General features: G+C 43.9%; 1 protein-coding gene across 1 annotated transcript in view; it reads left to right on the forward strand.

Annotated features, from left to right (window-relative positions):
• The window catches only part of pawr (PRKC, apoptosis, WT1, regulator), a 60,671-nt gene that overhangs the window by 36,284 nt on the left and 3,519 nt on the right, over positions 1-20,868 (forward strand). The window contains exons 3-6 of the mRNA XM_084573214.1: positions 2,893-3,018; positions 9,837-9,871; positions 14,474-14,591; positions 17,293-17,397. Of these exons, the coding sequence (XP_084429340.1) occupies positions 2,893-3,018; positions 9,837-9,871; positions 14,474-14,591; positions 17,293-17,397 (384 nt within the window). The remainder of the gene's footprint in view (positions 1-2,892; positions 3,019-9,836; positions 9,872-14,473; positions 14,592-17,292; positions 17,398-20,868) is intronic.

Here is a 20,868-nt window from a genome sequence, read left to right on the forward strand (position 1 = left end):
TCAGCCTACTTAAAACAAAGGAGATCTGTATCTGTTTTTCGTACACATGTCAGTATCGTCCGATCCGATCTGTAGATCCTTGAAGGCTTTTCTCATCTTACTTCTATTCTCCTAGATCACGCGTCCACCGTGCGATAAATACGGCTGTCAAAGTTAATTAAGTGTTGAGAGGGTAGCTCGTACCTTGGCTCCAGAAATGTGCTTTTCATTCAACGCCACAAACTCCCTAACCCTCTCTGTAATATTTTTTCTCGTCGACTTCGCGTCCAGGAACTTTTCTCTTCCTTTAAATGCAGCATTCGGCGCCTGTTGTTTCGGTGCAGCCTTTGACCGAGTGGACTCTTCATTTTTTTGGCGTTGAATCAAGTTGGTCGTATTCACCGAAACCTCAACTTGTGTTAAACCGTCGTCTTTCATTGTCCGGGCACAGAGCAGCACGTTCCAGTTTTTATTTATTTCAGACAAAAGATTTAAAAATAACAGAGAAGGAACCAAACTTTAATAAGAGTATAATCATGACCATAAATAAAAGTCTCTTGGAATTCCTTTGTAGATGAAAGAGCCTCTGCCTCTTAGTGAAAGCTGGCCTCTGCTAGTGAGATGATGGGATTATTAAACTATAATATAACATTAACATCTCCGTCTAGAACTAATAATACCACAATTTCAACAAATATAAGTATGCGTGTCTTTAATTCACTTATTTCTTTGTTCTCTTCCACATAGATGCTTTGAAAGGAAATTTTAAAGTGCCATTAAAAGACAAATGCTACCAAATTAAACGTTCTGCAGACAGAGACTCTGAATCCTTCGCATTCTTTCAGCCAGAGATGGGGCTTTTAGAATAGACGCCTGATCGTTTTCCTCCCAAAAGACGAGCGTTTCCAACCACAACAGACATTCCAAAAGACCGTTGAGCCTCGCTCCAGATGTAGCGTCTTCAGTTCCTCGTGTGCAGAGTGACAGACGTGGGTACCGAGGCCGGAGCGGGCCAGGATACGTGCTCCTCTTAAGTAAACACTCTTGTGAGGCCCCGACACTTGGCCCTGCTGTAAACAGGAAGCGGAGAGGATTCTGGAGATCTGGCCGCCCCTCTCTTCGGTTTACACTCCGCTTGGCGTTTATCACCAGGACGAGAATTGATGTCGGCGTAGTTATTTGCATCGACTTTTGGCTGCGTTTTGCTTCATTATCTAAATTTTGGCTCAGCTGTGAGACAGTTATTGTGGATGATCAGGATTTTCCAGAGGTAATAATCACACAACTATATTTTTAATCAATCACAAAGTCCTAGGGGATAAAAAAAGCGTCTCCAGCGTGCATAGATTTTCACAGCTGGGAACAATTCACCCAACTTTCCAAAACATATTTAGTCTGAAAAGTACACACAATGTGTTTTACTCTTTTTTGAGTTGGTGCTAAGTTTAAAACACAAGATAACTTCAACCCAAACAAACTGGCACAAAATCTTCCAGCAAAAAAAATATTACTACAAATTTGCTGCCAAATCTTAAACACCAGTTAAAGCGGCATTAAAACATCCAGTATTCCAGTACCGCTTTAATTTTGAACCCTTTGTAATGTTGAAATATAAATACCTACCAGACAAAGCATTGTTCCTTCTTAACTCGGCACCTTCGCTGCTCATTTCAGCCGTTCAACCGGCCAGAAAAACAAACACAGATTTTGATGATGTCAGGAGCAAAAACATCCCTTATATGGACGCACACAGTTTCCCCATTTCCCTTTATTTGGAATAGAAGAAAATGCGGAGCAATTTGGAATTCTGGGGCCGCGTCTCTGTCCAAAACAAACTCTGAGATTCCCAGTTCCACATTTCATGCGAGTTTGTGCATAGCAGAGCGGTTAGTCGGTGCACAGTCCGCTCCGTGTTGACACAGACAGACTTCTGTTTAATGTCAGTTTTTTAACCCCAAACCCTCTTGTTTCCCACATCTTGTTAGGTTTTAATCCCAACGTGACGCACGGATGCAATTACGGTTACGCAATCCGGCACGAGAACACCGCAAACTAGGAAAAAAATCAACTGTGGGGCTTGTGCACCTTCTGCACGAGACGGATGAGAATGCTAGCGTTCTCAGTCAAAGGGAAACGGAGCTGGCATTTTCCCCAAGGACCGCTGATAAACGTTTGGCAGGAAAGGCCTCGCAAATGACTGCATTCCTTGTTAACCTTGTAAGGCTATTTTTACCAGCGAAGGGTCCGTTGAGCGTCTTTTGTTCGGCCGGCAGCGTGAAACAGGAAGGACTGGTTTTGAGTCGTGCCCCCTCTGGGAGTTTGGCTCCAATCTCTGTATCTCTTCGCGATGCGGCCATCCATCCTAATGTCTAGCTGTGTTTATGCAACGCGCCTTCGCCACGCCGCCGACACACGAACCCGGTAACTCGAATAGGAAGCGGAGACCGAGCGCGTAGCTTAAGAAAAAGCCACAAGTTACGAGGAGGTTTTCCCTGCGTGAATAATGAGAGCTAACTCCCTTTGACTCCCTGTCAAAGGGATGTTTGTGCTTTGTGTGTTTATTCGTGTCTTTTATTGTGTTTTCGAGGGACATTCCAGTGAAAACAAAAATCCCCTCTGACTGTCCCCAGGAGGTGAAAGGCCCTTGTGCAGACGGTTTTCCTGTTGCCTCACTAGAGTCCCTCTGGTGTTGGGGTGGTGTTTGAGCTCAGGGATTCCTGGAAGTGAACGTGATCGTGTCCTAGGAGCATTAAGAGGACGCCCTGGTGGTTTAGAGCCCGAGGTCCATGTTGCTGTTACTGTGGGAATGACCTCAGCTGTCACCACGCATGTGTCAGCGTGTTCACATGAACTGACGTTGTGTGTGTGTGCGAGTAGCAGAGAATAAACGACCGTCTTTTTCTTCTCCTTCAGAGCCTGGATGAGCTGGATGATGACGACACAGGGGAGAAGAACAGGAAGGAGGAAGAGGAGCTGGTTCAGGCCAACACTTTCCAGAACGAGTCCATGACGGCAGACCCATCCACCGGCCACATCATGGTGAGGAGAGGAAAACCACGTATCCGTTCACATTCGATTTTATGAATCGGCGTTAGCGCGTGGCCTCCGCGGAGTGCAGCTTGTGTTTACCAGCTTGTCACGCCTGTTAAGCAGAATATTGTACAGATTGTTACACCGGTGCTGCCAAACAGAGGCACTGTTGCTCAGGGAGACGCCAGGAGAGCTCAGGAGCTGAGTGTGTGTGAAAAGCTGCAGCGACGCTAAGCCCGAAAGGTGTCTGTGTGTTTCATCATCACTGAGAAATCACATTAAAAGCAAGAAAATGCCGTCAAAGCAGCTCGGGAAAGGAGCTCTTCACAAGTCTGGGCTTTCAGGTTTTAGTTCAGTAACCAGCTTCTTTTGTTATAGCTGGTACATCCAGGACAGTAAGACCAAGAATCACTTTATAGGCACAGATCTAGTCAGATAACTGATAATGATTAGAATGATTAGCAGAAGCAGACACAAACCCCCGTCGTAGCTGTGAAGAGCCACATTAGTCAAACCTCATTTACGAGCCAGTGATGGGATCTGCTTTGTGTTTAAGGCGTCTGGTTCAGACGCGGTTTCTGTCTACAGAGCGAATCTTTTAATCTTGGCAAGTAATACCGTGTTTATTTAATAGAAGCGAACCCATGCGGAGTGAGTCTGCTCCTCCTCCGAATGAGTCCAGGAGGTGCTCTGCAAAACGAGGACGTAAACGAATTAATAAAAAAAAAAACGAAGCCGAAACGAGAGGCGGCGGGCTCGCGATCTGAGTCGGCCTCTTCGAGCTTCAAACGCACGCGGAGCGATTTTTAAATATGAATTCGGGGCGCAGAGAGGATGTGAAAAGCACCCAGCTGTGCGACAGTGACGGGAAAACCTCCGCTCCGCTCTCGTTCCTGTAAAGAAAAATCATCTGACTGACACGAAAATTGCCGTTTTTGAAAAGAAAAAATGCGAAATAAAAGTGTATATCAAACGGCTCGGGCCGCTGTGTGACAACTTCCACGGCTGTAAGCTGGGAGTCGTGTTCCAGATGGATTGGCTGCTATGCATCAGCGGGCTTATTTTGTTTTGGGCTGGAACTGTCTGAGGGTGTTTACGCGAGGCGATGAGATATGTACACAAACGCCACACTAACAGGAAGATTGTGGCAGCACCTGCTGAGACGTAGCCTTGATATAAAAAAATAAAAAAATAAAAGCTAAAAGGGCTATTTATAGAAAGTCGTACAAGTAAACAAACAACAACCGGCAGAATCTGCTTTCTGCAGCTTTCTCACGTTTTGTGGAAGCAGAGACAAGGATCCAATCACGCATCTTCTACATGTGCATTAACAGACCAGATTTTCTCTGCAGGAATTAACCGTTAAATGTCTCACTGTCACTCACGTAAAGCTGATATTTGTCTTCTCCTGTTAAACCCTCGCTCGTAAGAAGGAATAAAGAGCAGCATAGATACAGTTTGGTCAGTGGATTTACTACCGAGCTGTCAAGTTAGACATCTGTAAAGGGAGAGCATCTCAGAAATGTTCTGTTCCCCTCGGGCCCCATCTATCAAGGGGAGACGAGCAATCGCCACGTCGGGCCCGTTATGATATACAGCATCGGAGCAAGCCTCTTAGCCGGTATCAAGATATCAGAACAAAATGTTTTAAAAAGGAGCTCAGGTCAACTTCTGTTCAGGGCTGCGTGGCTGTCAAATACCTCCCCAGGTCTCTGAGCGTCTTCCAAACAAAACAAGCTGAAAGTCTTCCTGCGTTTTTCTGCTGAAGTCTTAATGGAAACTTCAGCAAAGGTCATGGAGTTTTAAATATTTAATCAGATGTTTTAAATTCTGCATCTTTGTTCCATCTCTTTCTGGGGACACGAGGAGCATTTAAATTAGTTTGTTGTGTGTTTTCTGTGTTCGTATTAGTGCATGGGCAAACAGTTCTTCTCCCCCGTGGTAGAACACATGTATCTGATAGACAGGGAGGCCCTCTCCTCTGCAGGCATGTGGTCCTGGTTATCAGGTCTTACCTCCCTCTGGAATGCGAGACTTACAAGGAAACCTGTTTCAGTGATCCAGCAGCCAGAACCATGTGGAACATTCCTCAGGATCATCTGCTTTTTGTTGTGGCGCCAGGTCCGTGGCAGACCAGTTCACATCTATCCTCTCTCTCTCTCTCTTCACCTGGAGAAGTGCTGACAACCTCCATCCAGCACTTTTCAACAAGCCTCATTTGCATTTTTAATTAGCACCTTTCGGTCCAGAAATGTTGCTGATGCAGAGCATCTTGTCTGAACAGCAGGGAAATGCTCGCCGGCCATCTCATCTCATGGCATTTTCAGCAAGAGCTGCCCCTGTGCTAGCGGCGAACGTTGGTTTTGTTGCCTGAAACAATATTTGATCACATTCACACCTCTGTTGGTTCAAGATTTTAAGGATTACAGATATATGAGCCAACTAAAACCACACTAATATTTATCTTTGGCAGGAATGCTTCCAGCAACTAAAAAAATAGATTGTCAATGGAGAAGTAGACAAAGCTTAAAGCATAGATATAAAATATAGGTTTTTGTGCCTTTGTTGGGTAGTTATAAGTGAAGAGAAACAGGAGGTAATGGGGCGAGAGTGAGAGGGGACGACATGCAGAAAAGGGTCCCAGTTAAAAGAGGCCCAGATCAGCCACAACATTAAAACCACCGACAAGAGAAGTAAATAACATCGACCATCTTGTGACACTTAAATGTTCTGCTGGGGAACTTTTGGACCTGGCATTCAATCATGTAGATGTTCCTTAGACATGTAGCACCCACCTAGACCAGATCAGGGTCCCCCACCCCATAGCAATGACACTCCTTGATGGCATCCCCAGCAGGATGCAGCTTCACACAAAAAACATGAAGAGCAGCAGAAGGTGTTGACCTGGCCTCCAAATTCGCTAGATCCCAAACTGATCAAGTATCTGTGGGATGATCCACAGAGGCCCCTCCCCTCAAAGGCCCCCCCCACTAACAACATCCTGTTCCCAGACACCACAGGACACCCTCAGAAGGCCCATGTCCATTCTCTGATGAGTCTGTTTTGCAGGACTTTATCCTTTACTTCTACTCACTACGTTTGCAAAGGTATATAGTATGTAAGTATATATTAAATACACAAAAGTATATTTAAACAATATCCAGTTTATATAAAATAAACTCCAAAAACATGAAGAACAGCACAAGGTGTTGACCTGGCCTCCAAATTCACTAGATCCCAAACTGATCAAGTATCTGTGGAATGATCCACAGAGGCCCCTCCCCTCAAAGGCCCATAGGAGCCAAAGGCCCCCCACGGGACATCCTCAGAAGGCCCATGTCCATTCTCTGATGAGTCTGTTTTGGAGGCACAAGGGAGACCTGCACAAAATTAGGAAGGCGGTCATAATATTATGCCTGATCGGTGTGTCTTTGGCTAATATGAATGCAGTAGCTGCACCAGTCACATGAAGGGCAAAAGTTGACTTTCAGCAGGTGTACAGGTTAGCCCCGTTTTCATCTCCAGCCTTCGATTTATGCTCCATGTTGGCATTTTGACGTCTAATTCTTCAGCCAGCATCAAAGACTCCGTCGGCTGCTGTTAGCGTCTTAATAGGAACGTGTGACTACTTCAGAACATCTGGTCTCTAATGCAATAGAACAGTCGAGTAAAATAGGTGCAATTATCATCAACAACATGTAGACGTCAAGACTTACAGCAGATGTTTTCAGTGAAATACACGCTGTACTTGCTGCTGCTGCTGCCTCCAGATCCTGTGATTATTTGGGAGATCTGCAGGTTCACATGTGCTTCTTTAAAATGCCAATCATGCATCTCATTCGAGCATCTCTCTCTCATGAATTTATTGAAAGCCTCCGGTAAAAATTGCGATCTTTATCGGGTCTGCACAGATAAACAAGCCGAGGAGAGTGCGACTCCTCATTGGTTTTTTCGAATGGAAGGCTCAAAGATAAGCTTTTTTATGGACAAACATGGCAATCCTTTAGAGATGTTTTAAATTCCATGACATAAATCACGGACCCAAGCATGACATTTGAATGTGTTTCATCACAAAGTGGTGTTGGAGTGCGTTGCAGATACACAGAAATGCACACCAAAGAATAATGCGCTTGGGTTCAGTGATGAAGCTTTACTGCACGTGTTTGTCTTTATTCTTAGTAGCTCTGCGCTGAGGCTTATGGGAGCTGTCACTGCAGCTCAAGCATGATGAATAAAGTTACACAGGCTCTTGTTGTGTGCACTGAAGTAGTTGTATATGAATTACACTAACCTTGTCTTACAGATTGATATCTCAGGAAGACACACTGTGGCTTGCTGCTAAAGCATTCGGCTGATGAGATGAGGTTGTTTTCATGTAGTTTCATGACTACTGGTTAGAAATCAGAGCTTCTCAACACAGTATTAAATGTCCTTATTGTCTTGTTCTGTAATTGGAACGAGTGTTTCTCGTTCTGCTATTTAATATGAATCACTGTGACACTTAAATGATAAGAAACAGAATAGACTGGACTGTTTCCTATTGTTTAGTTTCTTAGGTGTGGATGGCAGACTTAAAGAAAAGTACAAATTAATGTGGGCAGGACCGTGTTTGGACACATTTTCTGTTTATTAATTGACATTTAAGTTGGACATGCTGACTCTGATACTGACTGTGCTGCAAGATAAATGGATTAGCACACGATTCCTGGAGAGAGCAACTGACTGAAAACACATCAGACTTATTAATAACTTGTGTCTTTTATGCAAAAATGCTGCTCCAAGCGCTTTAGCTGTGATTAAATGAAGTTCATGAGTTTATAAATGTACATTTTGAGCTTCTGGGGTATATAGTGTATGCTCTGTCTCATATTGCTCTTTTATTGTAGTGTGTATCTCACACTAGTTTGCAAATGAGGTTTGGCACAGCGTCCACCAATCTTGTGACCTTCCTTCATATTGTTGTTGTGACTCGTATTTCAGCTTCACCTTCAAATTATCACCCCAGTTCATCGACCCTTGTCTGTCAGCCAGTGGGTTTAATAAATGAACCGTAGGCTCACGCAGCTTCCTACAAAATAGACGTGTCCGTGTTTTCTAGGGAAATGTAAAAGCAAATAATTGTTTCCTATATAGTTATGATCCTCTGGGTTCCCAGGTCAATAGTGTTTTCAAAGAATCCTCTTGGTTTAGTCAAGGTATTCTGACTCTGGAAGCAAGAGAGTAAACTCACATTTACATTTAGACAGCATTTTTTATTTGTATCCGCCTCATCGATGTAAAGTAAAGAGCTATTGTGGTTGTGGCTTCTCAAATATCAAACACCAGAAGCCGTTTTTTATATTCGTATGGACAGAACTGGCTCTCTTTGCCGCCACCGTTCTCAATAAAAGGAACCGTCAATGATGATGGGAATCCATCTGATTTCACCTGACACCCTAAGCCCACTATCTGGTGGTAGGATTTAAAGTTGTAGATAGTGTTTCCTTGCAGTAAACATTTGGGGAGCTCTGTATTTGCGCTATACTTCCATGAACTGTATCTCCAAAAAGTGTTTAAAAAAAAAAAAGGAGACTCTGTGGGAAACCCATCTGTCAGAGTCTCCAGTCTGACAAAGGGTCGTTAGAGCACCACTGACAGGGCAAGAGGACAGGGACAAACAGTCCCCCTCTCAATGACAGGTAAGTACCTAGCCGTTAATGGAGATCACCTGCACCAGTTTCTGGTTGTTAACAGAAAGAAGTCAAGCAAGTTTCTGACGGGCTTCCCACAGAGTCTCCTATTTAAACTACGTACTCAGATGAGTGGTGAAACGTATTCTCAAAAAAGCTCTACAAGTCCAGTTGCCTTTTTTTTTTTTTTTTTATAATAATCCCACTGTGCATTAATCTCATTAGGTCCAGACCCTGTGTGAACATAGAGAACAGTACACTTGAAGAGTAGCACCATCTGTTTGCCTTAGACCAAATTCCTGATAAGACAGTTTGTGGGAAAGATCAACCACTACTTGCTTTTCAAGTTTGTCTCTGTCTCCTCAGAACACACTAATTCCTACAAAATGCCACAAACTATGTTCACGAAATTGCTCTTAATCCCTTAAATGAACCAGGCCAAATGCTTTGAAAGGGGTAGATAAATGGATAGGCCTATTTTCCCCTCCATCTTTCTAAAGCTATCCTCGCCTGAACCAGGGAAGAGACGAGGGTCGTGATTTCATCCACTGGTAACAGATGACATGTCGGCGAGACACAGGGGGTATGGTGTGTGCCGAGCGTCGGGCTGAAGCCACGCTCTGACTGAAAGATTGCAGCGGAGCCGAGGTTCCTCAATCAAACTCGGGACCCTTCACTGCACAAGACCCGAGGAAAGAGGAGATGCGTATTCGTTTCACGGCGTCTGCGGCAGACTCTTCATTTTTCAAGGGACGCGCTATCTAACCAAAGGCGACTTTATTGGAGCGCCACTGCTGTGTATATATATATATATCTAAACAACCTTTAGATCGTACAGTAATGGAGAAAATAAGATAAACACGCACCTCCGTGTTGCAAACAAGATTGCCTCCCTCAACTTGAGGCTATAGGGTTCCTGCTGAACTATTAAATGCAACAACGCTCATCTGTGTCAGCTCAGCTGGTGCTGTTCGCAATACACAACCTAAAGGCTTTCTATGAATGCTGCCCCTGATAAATCCATCTTCTTTAGTGGTTTTCTTCTTTGGTGAACCAACACAACCCAAGGCTGGTGAACACAACATGATACCTCACACAGTTTGTCCTGAAATCACTGTTTCAAATTAGAAACTTAACAGCATTTTTCCTTTTTTCCAGGAGACCCCAAAATCTGGAATTGGCCGCCACAAAAGGTGAGTCTTGTATTTTTTCTCCTGACTGAGACTGGTGCTTATCTGCCTCGGTATCACCACTAATTTGTCAAGATGAGGAAACGGAGGCCAGGATGAGAAGCATCGGTTTCAGTCATTAATTACAAGAGCAGATTTCCTCTGAAATTATTCCTCGATGTCTCGCTGTTGCTGTTGGTATTTTACCTCAGTGCAGTTTCATTTCTTGCTATAAGGGTTCAAGAAGGATTGCTGGTTGATGGCTTTTTCGAACAGTACTTGACAGGACGCCATCTGGACCTTGGACACTTTGTTCAGACCATCACTTCCCCGCTGTGGCTGGCAGGGAGTGCAGACCCGTAAATGATTTGCTTTGAAAGGTTTTGAGTCTAAAACGAGTGGGTCAGTTAGCTTTGGCAGTTTAGACGAGCACCTTCAAAAGATATTTCTTACAAAAATAAAAATGTGTGAACGCAGACCTCCTGTAGGGCTGTTATTTATTTGGTGTATTGTAGAAGTTTTGGCAGAGATACGACTTGGTTCTTTTATCTGTTTGCTGCCTTTCCACTACACAACAATGCCTAAAATCAATATCACATAAAAATAGAGATTTTAAAAGAACCTCTACGTGCCTTTGGCGTGTATTTATTCTCCATCGTTTGCAACCATATTGAGAAGCTGTGGCCAAACCCGACAGCCAGGTTCACCAGCTGACATTCAGGCTGGCCGTGTAGTTATGGCTGCTGCTCTCATCAGCTGGCCTGGCTACACTTGGACGCTCTGCGCTTCTGCGAGGGGTAACCTGCCAGGTGGGCTGGGGTAGCACAAGACGGCTGAAAGCTTACACGAACACGTTCTTCTGATTTACTGCCCTTTGACATCGTTCCCCTGCACTAGAAGCCTGTGGTCGCTATAAAAAAACCCCTCTGTATTGTGGTTAGAGGACGCTCATTCACCAAATTCCATTCAAATAGTTTTCATTTTAACACTTCCCAAGTGGATAAATGCAGCATAAGAGGTCATGTTTGCTCACTCTGCTCAGTACTTCACTATCTTCCGTTCTAACATGACTAAAAAGCAAAAATTTCAGACAAGACAGGATGTTATGGCAGTGTTTTGGAAAGATGCTTTGGGGAAACTACAAAAAATGCTGGTGCATCTGCTATAGCCCTTGACGGAACAAATTCTTTATAGTTTCATTACTTAAACAAGACCTAAATCTTCATGTCTTGATTAGAATCTAACTTATATTTTCACTGGAAATGAGTAAAAATGCTCTTGAGCTAGCAGGAACTTAATAAGCCTTACATTAAAAGCTGTTACTCCCTTTCGAAAGAATAAACTAAACTACATGTAGCTCACCTCGGAGACCTCATGAGGGCCTGAAAGATTGAAGCATTCAAAACCGAAGCACAACCAACCGGCCTCTGCATGTTCCTGCTAGCTTGAAAATCCCAGCAGCCATTTAGATAGCAGGGACAGCATCCTTCAACTAGCTCCTCAAATCATCTCTGAATAGACGTGCCTGGATGTTTTCCTACTATCTGGAGTAAAATCATGCCCGGGCCGAGCAGCACAGTAATCAGATGGTTGAATACCGTGCGTCTCGGGTTGTAGTTTTGACCCATTCCACACCGACCGCTTGAAGAGAGAGACGTTGTTATTACCCGTGACTGCTGCTGTTATCGGCTCCCCCCTGTCTGCGCTCTCTCCTTCCCACCTGCTAAGGCTCCCAAGAGCGTGTGATTGGCTGAGCCTCTCTCTCCCCCAGACCTCACGCTGCAGGGTGCTAATGGGCCACGGTGTGATATTTAGTATCGAGGCCATGGATGTTTAGGCTCGGCTTCAACACCCGCTGTGCATCCTGGAGTACCTAAGTGTGTGTTTGTGTGTGTGGGTGCAACCAGGGACACATCTCTTGAAACTAGACACACACACGGGATGTCATCCTTTTAGTTTTTTGTTTCTTCTTTCTTCGGGGCGTCACGGTGCGGGGATGAATCCTCGTCACACTCTGTAATGAACACTTTGCATGCGTGCGCTCACGCTGACGGAGGACGTGTAGCCTTGAAGAGCCCACGACGAGAGAGACAAATGAAACGCACTTTATCTTAGTGTAGGCGAGCACCAAGGAGAGCCTTTCAAGGACTCCCTCTTGATCAAAAGCGATGGCCGCCGCAACGTTTGGTTCTCTGTGAGAATGAACGAAAATAAGCTGTCGGCTCTGTAAATGTCAAGGTGCCGAAAACTACCGCCTCTGCATATGTGTGAGAAATGGCACAATAGCCCCGGCGGAGAAAAGAAGACTTTCAACCATTTTACAACACGAAGCTTGTGATTTAGTCCCGACTGTCACTTTGGTCTCCTTCTGCAGATTAAAGCCTTGAGTTAGGTGATAAGAAAGTGGACATTTTGACATATTTGAAAAGCGTCCCGCCGAGACGTTGAGCCATTTCCCGTGCGCAGATTTTATTTTTTATTTTTTTCGGCCCTTTCACATCAGAGGAATCGGGAAAGCTGCGTGGCCTTTTCTGTGGCAATTCCAGATAATCCACAACGTGGTCGTTTGAGGGATTACCGAACAGACTTCCAATTAATATATTTCCAGGAATCTTTTCACTCCTAAGAGCAAGTTGTTTCTCTTCTAGTGTTTGTTCAGGGTTTATCTTTAAAACCCCAGAAAAGGGGTTTCGATTTTTCGTTTGCACATAACATTTCAAGACTAAAGATGCAACGGTGAAATCAGTTTTAACGAGCGTGCACACAGGAGGCGGCGTTGTAGCGGCAAGGCCATTGAATGTTGATGAAATTCTGCTAGTTGAAGCCATGATGGGTGTAAAAACCTTTGGCTATGAGAAGTTGGTGGATATCAAGTTGATCTAATCTCAATTGGAAGGCAGGTGGAGACTGATTGATGCAGCTTATTGACATTTGATGCACGACTTTGGTTCCAAGCACCAAATCCACCATGCTGGTTGATAGGGGGCTTGGAGCATCAGGTGAACCCAGATGGAGCATTAACAATGTTTTAGTTTGCAATAGAGAGCAGTGGCGGCAAGAAGTTTATGTTCAGCTTGTTCTACTTGGAAATATATTATAAATATTTGGGGTGGGACATATACAAGATGGGGCGGTGGTTAGCACTGATGCCTCACAGCAAGAAGGTCCCGGGTTCAAATCCATGGGCCGACTGGGCCTTTCTGTGTGGAGTTTGCATGTTCTCCCTTTGTCTGCATGGGTTCTCTCCGGGTACTCTGGCTTCCTCCCACCGTCCAAAGACATGCTCATTAGGTTCATTGGTGATTCTAGATTGGCCTTGGGTGTGGATGTGAGTGTGAATGGTTGTCTGTCTCTCTGTGTTAGCCCTGCGATAGACTGGAGACCTGTCCAGGGCGTACCCCGCCTCTCGCCCGATGACAGTTGGGATAGGCTCCAGCAGACCCCGCGACAACCGTCATCAGACTCTGATCCAGATGTTGTAAAATCCTAACTGGTGCTCGGTAGCAGCTGACTTTTATTTCCAAATGAGCTCTGCCTAAGTGAAACCAACAACCAAACGACAATGAGACAGAAGCAGACAGGAGAAAGAAGAACAGAGAACAATGGAGAGAAATAAAACAATCTGAAGGCTGTGCTAAACTGACTAAATTAGCCACAAATTTGAAATAACAACCCCCACCCTCAAAAAAAAAAGAAAGAAATCATTTTCTTTGTTGTGAAAGTTTATATCTGACTTCAGTCTCAGAGTTAAAAAGTACATGAAGTCATCTAATCATATCTGGCAGGTCTCTAAAAGAGTGCAGATGGTACAAAGGAGTTATATTTGTCCTTTGTCTTGCCAGCAGCTTTCCTGTCTGTTTCAGCTGTAGAAACATGCCAGCAGTCCCCTTCAGACAGCTCAGTAAAGTCTACAGTCTCCCCAATAATACGCTTCCCAGGGAGGTTTTATAAACCTGTCAGTCTGTTCCTACCGGGCAGTGGGAGTTGTCGCAGTCGTCGGGTGCACAGCCAACGATTCATTCCAAGTTTCCACGTCAATAATTATTGGAATAAGGTCAGAGAGAAAATAAACCGCGCATGAATATTCTTTCCCGGCTGCCCCAGACTCTGAGCAGCGGGGAAGTGAAAAAGGAGATAAGGTTAATGTTCTGCCGGAGCCGCATTCGAAAACCATTTCTCACCGGCTTAGGAACATCGACGCACGGGCTCCCGCTGCCCTTCCCCGAGCCTATTTGAAGTTGTAATATGTAAATTGTTTCTTAATCAGAATCCTTTTTGCACCGAAGTTGCAAATCCTTGACGGCCCCCTTTTTCCATTAAAGGAATAAAAAAAGGCGGAGGCGTGTTAATAATGCAGGCCTAATTGAAAGGGCAAATACGCAGAAGGTATTCCCACCTGTTCTTTTGATGATGGATGTGTCCTCCCCATTGAAGTTTAATAACGTGGGCGTGATTCGTGCCTTCAAACGGTCCTCAGCGTGAATACGGCACTGGACACTTTGAAAAGAGAAAATCAAACACAAAATGTCATTCTTTGTCCAACTTGTGAGTCTTTTAAAGGAATGAACACTTTTGTATTGTAGCCGTACTAGTGGCGTCTGTTTTGTTTTGTGTGTTGTGCAACAGCTCTACAGGACCGGGGTCTGAGGAGGAGGTGGGGGGAAACAGCAGACAGCGACACAACCGTCACGGCAGAGATGGAGGAGCTGGAAGTCTGGAGAAACGGCTGGAGGAGCTGGAGAAGGTACGAACACCGACCCTTCGTCATCGATCATATTAATCCTTTACCCTCCTCCACATAAACCCAAATAGATGATGATTTAAAGGGATGCTGCACACTCCTTTGTTTTACGGCCTTAAAACATAAACACGCTTTTATTTTTTTACGGCGTAAAAGGTGAGTAAATGGAGCCTTCTGGCCCCGTTCGTGGTCCTGGATGACTCAGAGTACACACGATGGCAGATTTTTATTGCTGCCCCGCTGTGAGAAGGTCAGCGCCCGTTGGTCTTGAGAGTTCTCCAAGTCTTTCCTTATCAGACGGATTTGATATTTACTGAACATCTGGCAACTGTGCCGCTGTGCTCAGTGGAGTTTAAGTGATTTATATTACCTTCCTTAGTGATGCGGAATTTTAACTGCTGTTTCTATTTTTTAAATTAGGCAGATTAAGGAAATAAGGAGCCAGCAGTTTCTAAATTTTAACCAGATACCAAGTGTTGTAACAGAACGATGTTGGTCAGATGTATAAGGATATAGAGACATGAGTCGAATCTAATCAAAGCCAAATTCATCCAGTGCCCCTCCCCCCCTCAAAACTTGTTCACGAACAATTTATAAACGTTGCAGAATTTAAATGCCGTTTCAAATCCTCCTCCAGACTGTCTGTAAAAATGTTCAGAAACCGTACTAACTGACCTCAGTGCCTCCAGTGACGACTACATGCAAGACTTTTCTTCTAATATGCAGTCTTGGAACTCGTCCTGGTCCATCAAGGTGTCAGTTGCACCGTGAAATCGTCCCCATAGCACCACAGAAGTAACATCAGCTTTATCATAGACATCTGCTATCACTACCAAATCCCACCAATGCACTCTGAGTAGCAGCAGACTCTTCTTGCCAACTAAAAGCATCTATCAGAGGAACTTTGTCTTTTGTGCTGCTGCCCAAGTTCTGAGTTGCAGCTCCGCGAAGGCAGAAACTCTCCTCGAGAGATGACCTTTCACAGTCCTGATATGTCTTTTCCGTCTACACGGCTCCTATCAGACACTCAACCCCTCGCCGCTCGCACTGTAGAAGCTCAACTCCGAATCAAATGTCACTCTGGTGGCTTTCAAAAAAAAAAAAAAAAAAGGTTTTTAAAGTAAGTACTGCTGTGACCTCGGTGACTTCAGTCTGAGCTGTTTCTCTGGGTCAAATGACCAGAAGCGCTTTTTGAAATCATATTTCACACATTTATTTTTGTGCATGTTCCTTTCACTTTCACACAGGAGGCAGTCGTGTATGACGCAGGGCCCGCTCATATGAGGGAGCTGTCGGCTAAAGCTCTTAAATTCCAGGCTGCAGCTTTACTTCAGGTCCTTAAAAATCTTAACAAGTCCAGAAGTGTTTGTCATAATTATGGAGCTCTCACAGAAAGAAACACCTGTTCTCCAAAGCTAAGTCATAGAGAGTTATAGAAAGAGAGTTATAGAGTCAGGTCAGACAGTAAAAAAGGTTCAGCCTGCGTTACTGTATGTCTCTTAACGGAGTAGAAGAGGTGCTTGTTCAGGTGTCATTCAGAGGAGATCATGTAAGAATCCAAAGCAGGATGGACGAACAGAGCTTCTTTGGTTCAGCATTTTTATATCGACTTCATTATATTTTGCCTTCTTCTTTCTGTACCTGCACGGTTGGTTTCTATGGAAACGATTTCGTGCTCCTGTGCAACAGCACAGAAGGTGAAGCTCAAAAGTGGAAAATCCTGCTCTGATCTTCGTTCCCGTCGTAACAAAACTGCAGTTTGCAAAAAAATTTGCACGCGTGTGTTAACTTTCTGTGTCTGCGGCGTGGATACGATCTCTCTCCCGCTTCTCCCTCACACCAAGAAACAATATTTATTTTCGCCGTGGCTGTTGAAGGAGGGCGGACAAGAGCGCATTTGAAACGCTGAAGTACTGTGTGAAAGGAACGGCTTTGTTCGCTGGAAGCAGGAAGCTGAAAATTACATACTTTATCAAAACTCTCATGTCTCAAAAAGGGAGCGCAGTCGACGGCCGCTTTTTAAACCCACGAGTGCTTTCAGTTAAGTCGTCCGTTGCGTTGGATTATTACAGAGGCCCGATGATTTTAAACTATTTAATACAGCTGTTAACATCCAAAGCTGTCTAATGCGAAACATTACTAAAGATAAATAACATTTAGAGCTTATATATTTAATAAATCTCTTAGTGGCAGATGTTTACGCCCAGACCAGCATTCAACAGTTTACTTTAATCCGTCTATTATATCTTTCTACCATCTGAGTCTTGGAGGGTCAAGAAGGAATATGACTGGTTTCAAATAGATTCTCAAGCTTAATGACAACCAGATTATAAAAAACACTGCTCCAGATTGAAATCGGTGGTGGAAACCTTATAACCATGGAGAGTCTTGATCTAATCGTGTCTCTCCGGTTGGAATAAATCCATTCTTTCTGCACATGTTTGGCCCACATGGGTTAAACATCATGTGACGTGACATTAAAGTGTTTGAAAAGATGAAGAAAGCCAGAACTGAAGCGTTCGGCAGCATTGAAAACACGGGTCCGTCTCGGCCGTCTTCTTCTTCTTCATCATCTTTCGGGTCTTGTAAACACATGTAACTAATCAGATCCTTTTATTTAGCTTCCACGTAAACAGTTAAGAACGATCTCTGAAGAAGTGCTGTCCGTGCAAAACCTAAACGTCGCCTTTGTGCGTGTCCTCAGGAGCTGGCCAGAGAGCGCCAGGACAACGCCAGGTTGCTGAAGGCCCACCAGGACAAAGACGACCTCATCGGGAAGCTGAAGGAGGAGATCGACTTGCTGAACAGAGTGAGTCCGGCCTCCGTCATTTTCTCCTCCGGTGTTTGATATTTTCAGCAGTCCTTTGTGTTTGCATGCGTGGGCGGCTCGTGTAAATCATCATGTGGCATTTTACCGGAATTGTGTATAATGTGTTGTTCCACAGTGATTATTTTTTTTTTCCCCCTCAGTCCATTAGCATTTGAATTTAAATGCTAGATACTAAATCACAATAAAAATGCTTTTGTAATTTGCCGTTTAAACCCTGGCACTTTGATGATAGTCGAGTCCTGAAAGTTACTGATTGCATGTTTCAAGAAAACTGAGAGAGACTATTCTTGACTTGTCATCTTAAATTTGACGGTGTCTCCGCTCACAATGGACAAACACTGAAGGATTAACAGTTTCTGCGGGAGAGTTTAGACAGCGGCTTTTAAAAAAAAAAAGAGAGAAAAAGATCAATGAGAAATTGTGCAGGAGCAGCTGAAGACATCACAAATACCACTGGGTTGAACTTTTAACACCCATTTTCTTTCTTTTTATCTGTCTCTCCCTTGATGTTAGGGTTAGCTTTTGATGGACGGTGTTGGAGACGGCAGCAGCAGTCCGAGTTCAAAAAAACCCCCGAAATTAAAACTTTAAAATGTGAGTTTTATCTTAGAGCCCTGAGCCAAACTAAATGATCACCAAATTACAACCCAGCCAACTTCAGCCAACTTTAGCCAATCAGCGAGCTATTGTCATTCTCCCCGTGGTCTCGAGTAAAGATTACAATCAGCCGCCATTTGGAATAATGACTTTATTTCACAGTTGGACTTCCCCCCCCTCCAAAAAGTGCTGTTAAATTTCAGAGCGGTTCACTTTGTCGATCACGGTTTCCCTTTTATTATTGAATTAAAACACAATCAAGCGTTTGTTTTTCTTCAATAGTGTACCGCAAAGGTCATATCTAATAATTTTCACACGTCGCGATTATAGAATTAGTTGTTACAGAGTTTTTAGAGCGTAAATAATGTGTGGGGTTCTCCCGGTGTAAATGCTGTTGATACAGTGTTGATTACAAGCCTGGCACTACGGGTAAAGGTCATGTTTGGTCTACCTGGCTTCTTCATAATTGAGATTTCTTGTTTGCCAGAGTTTCTTTCCTGAGCAAATTTCTGTGTGTGCGAGAGGGTAACCTTCCAACATTTGATGTAATTGGGTTTGGCAATCAGTCGGATTTAAAAATGACAACATTTTTAAATAATAATTATCTGAATCCAAGTATTCAAGTGCAAATACTCAACATAATACCTTTTAGAGGTTTTCTGCTCCTACTAGTCTGAAAACTGAGGCCTTTGAGTTGATTTTTCTTTTTATAATAGGGCTACTATAACCTCAAGAGTCTTATAATGTCAGATGGATCAGTATATAGGTTTTTAGCAGAGAGCAAGACAGAAGAGAAGCATGACAGGCTGTGAACTGTGCAAACCAAATCCTGTCTAACACTTAATATAGTCACATTTCCATCACAGGAACTTTCCCCAGGGACAAGGAACTTTTAGAGCATATGTGTCGAACATACGGCCCGGGGGCCAAAACCGGCCCGCCAGAGGGTCTAATCCGGCCCACGGGATGAATTTGCGAAGTGCAAAAATGTCACTGAAGACGTTGACTGCAATTTTTCCAATAAAAGACCTAAAACTAAACAGAAATTGCATTTCTTTTTCTTAATAAATGTGGGGTTTAGGGAAACATTTGGAGATGTCGTTATTTATAGGTAAATACGCTATCGTGTTACTTGTCCTCAAACTAGGCCCCTGAACTAAACTGTGGCCCCTGAACTAAAATGAGTTTGACACCCCTGTTTTAGAGGTACTCAGATAATTTACATAGAACACTTTTAAACAGTAAGAAACTTTGAAAACCACAGTGAAGTTGGGGTACTACTCATTTCTCTAATTTTTTTTTTTAATAGCCACATTTAGGATAATCCCATTTGCAAATCTCAATCAGCGTCAGCTCTGCTTGAATCTAGTTTGCTGTTACTGTTGTTGCAGTGTCAGGCTGACACTTGGCCGTCGCTCTAGATGTCGTAATCGTTGTTGGTATTCGTAGCATGTAAGACTGTGCTGAAAACCCAAACAACCACCAATCTTGAGTAATCATTTAGTTCCTTGGAAAAAAAGCTCCCTGGACTCAAAATTCCAGGTAGTTGCAGGACGCAAACGCTGCTTACGACTTTGTGGAGTAGTCATTTCATATGATAGCTCATGACCTAATTCGTTAAAACTCTTAAAGTTAAGTACAGTCAGTTCTCGTGGCTGCTATCTGACAGCAGACCATAATATTGTAAATCTAACAGGTTTGTCACGCAATAAAATCAGTCTGAATACACTGGAATTGGTTGAGGACAAAATGTGCTAAAGTAATTGTGTTGAATGTTTATAGACAAAAAAAAAAAATACCTCTGCTCTCTCCAAAGAAGAGAACTCCAAGTACTCCCTCAGGAAAATCTGTTAAGACGTGAGAACGCCAGGAAAAGTGATGATAAGTGCTGCCACGGCAATTATTGTCAGAAGTGCTTTTGACAGATCTTGTAGCAGTCTGATCACGCCACTCTGAGGTAAACCCACTAGCAGGGGCCGTGAGTGTTTTTAGATTGGGGTCTTGTTTCCTACTCACACTAAGGTCAGAGTTGAGAGGTCGGGTTATTCACATGTTAGCTGATCCCTGGGTGAAACCAGCCTGAACCCTTTGAACCCTTGCTTTTCCTACCAACCCCCAGACTCAACAATCACTCTTCGACTTGCAGCCTTCGCCTGTGTTTTCTGGATCACCGTCTCTGAAAGCAAACGCGGTGGGAGGGCATAGATCTGAGAGACTTTCATGCCTCAAATATTCAGAGAGAACAGATCTGAGTGCTCCCCTGTGGAGCCAATCAAATCTAAACAAGAGATCAAACTCTGCCCGCAAATGCAGCAAATGCAAGTCCAATGAACGTTGCACGGTTATTATGTGGACGCTTTTGTCATAATGATACACGTACAAGCACAATATTTCACTGATAGCATCACACAGACAGGATGCCGGTAAGAAGAGAAGTGCTTTATGTGAGTAGCCATCAGAAATGTCCCTGGGAGAAACTCCTGCAGGGCCTGACGCTAAAGCAAGAGATAACTGCTGATCCACTCTGTCTCTCTGCAGAGGGAGATTGAAGCCTCAGTCGCTGTAGAAGTTCAGTATTTGGGAGGGAAAGAAAGGATATAGCTCACTGCTGTATCCTCCCCCCCTTCAAAGGCTTTGAAGATAGAAATCCTGTCTTGCACAGAGTTCAGATCCCTGAAGGCTCACACAGTCATAGATTCTGAAGAGATCATCCATAAATGATGGAGTAAGAGTGCGTTTGTCAAAAGTTAAACTTGCATTAACTGTTAAGGGCAAGTTAAGTTGATGTGGCGACCTTCTTAGCTTCTACATTTAGCTCCATTAGCCGGCGCAGAAGTGTCTTCAATTGGCCAC

Source organism: Chelon labrosus, assembly GCF_963514085.1.
Source record: "Chelon labrosus genome assembly, chromosome: 23".
Taxonomy (NCBI): Eukaryota; Metazoa; Chordata; class Actinopteri; order Mugiliformes; family Mugilidae; genus Chelon; species Chelon labrosus.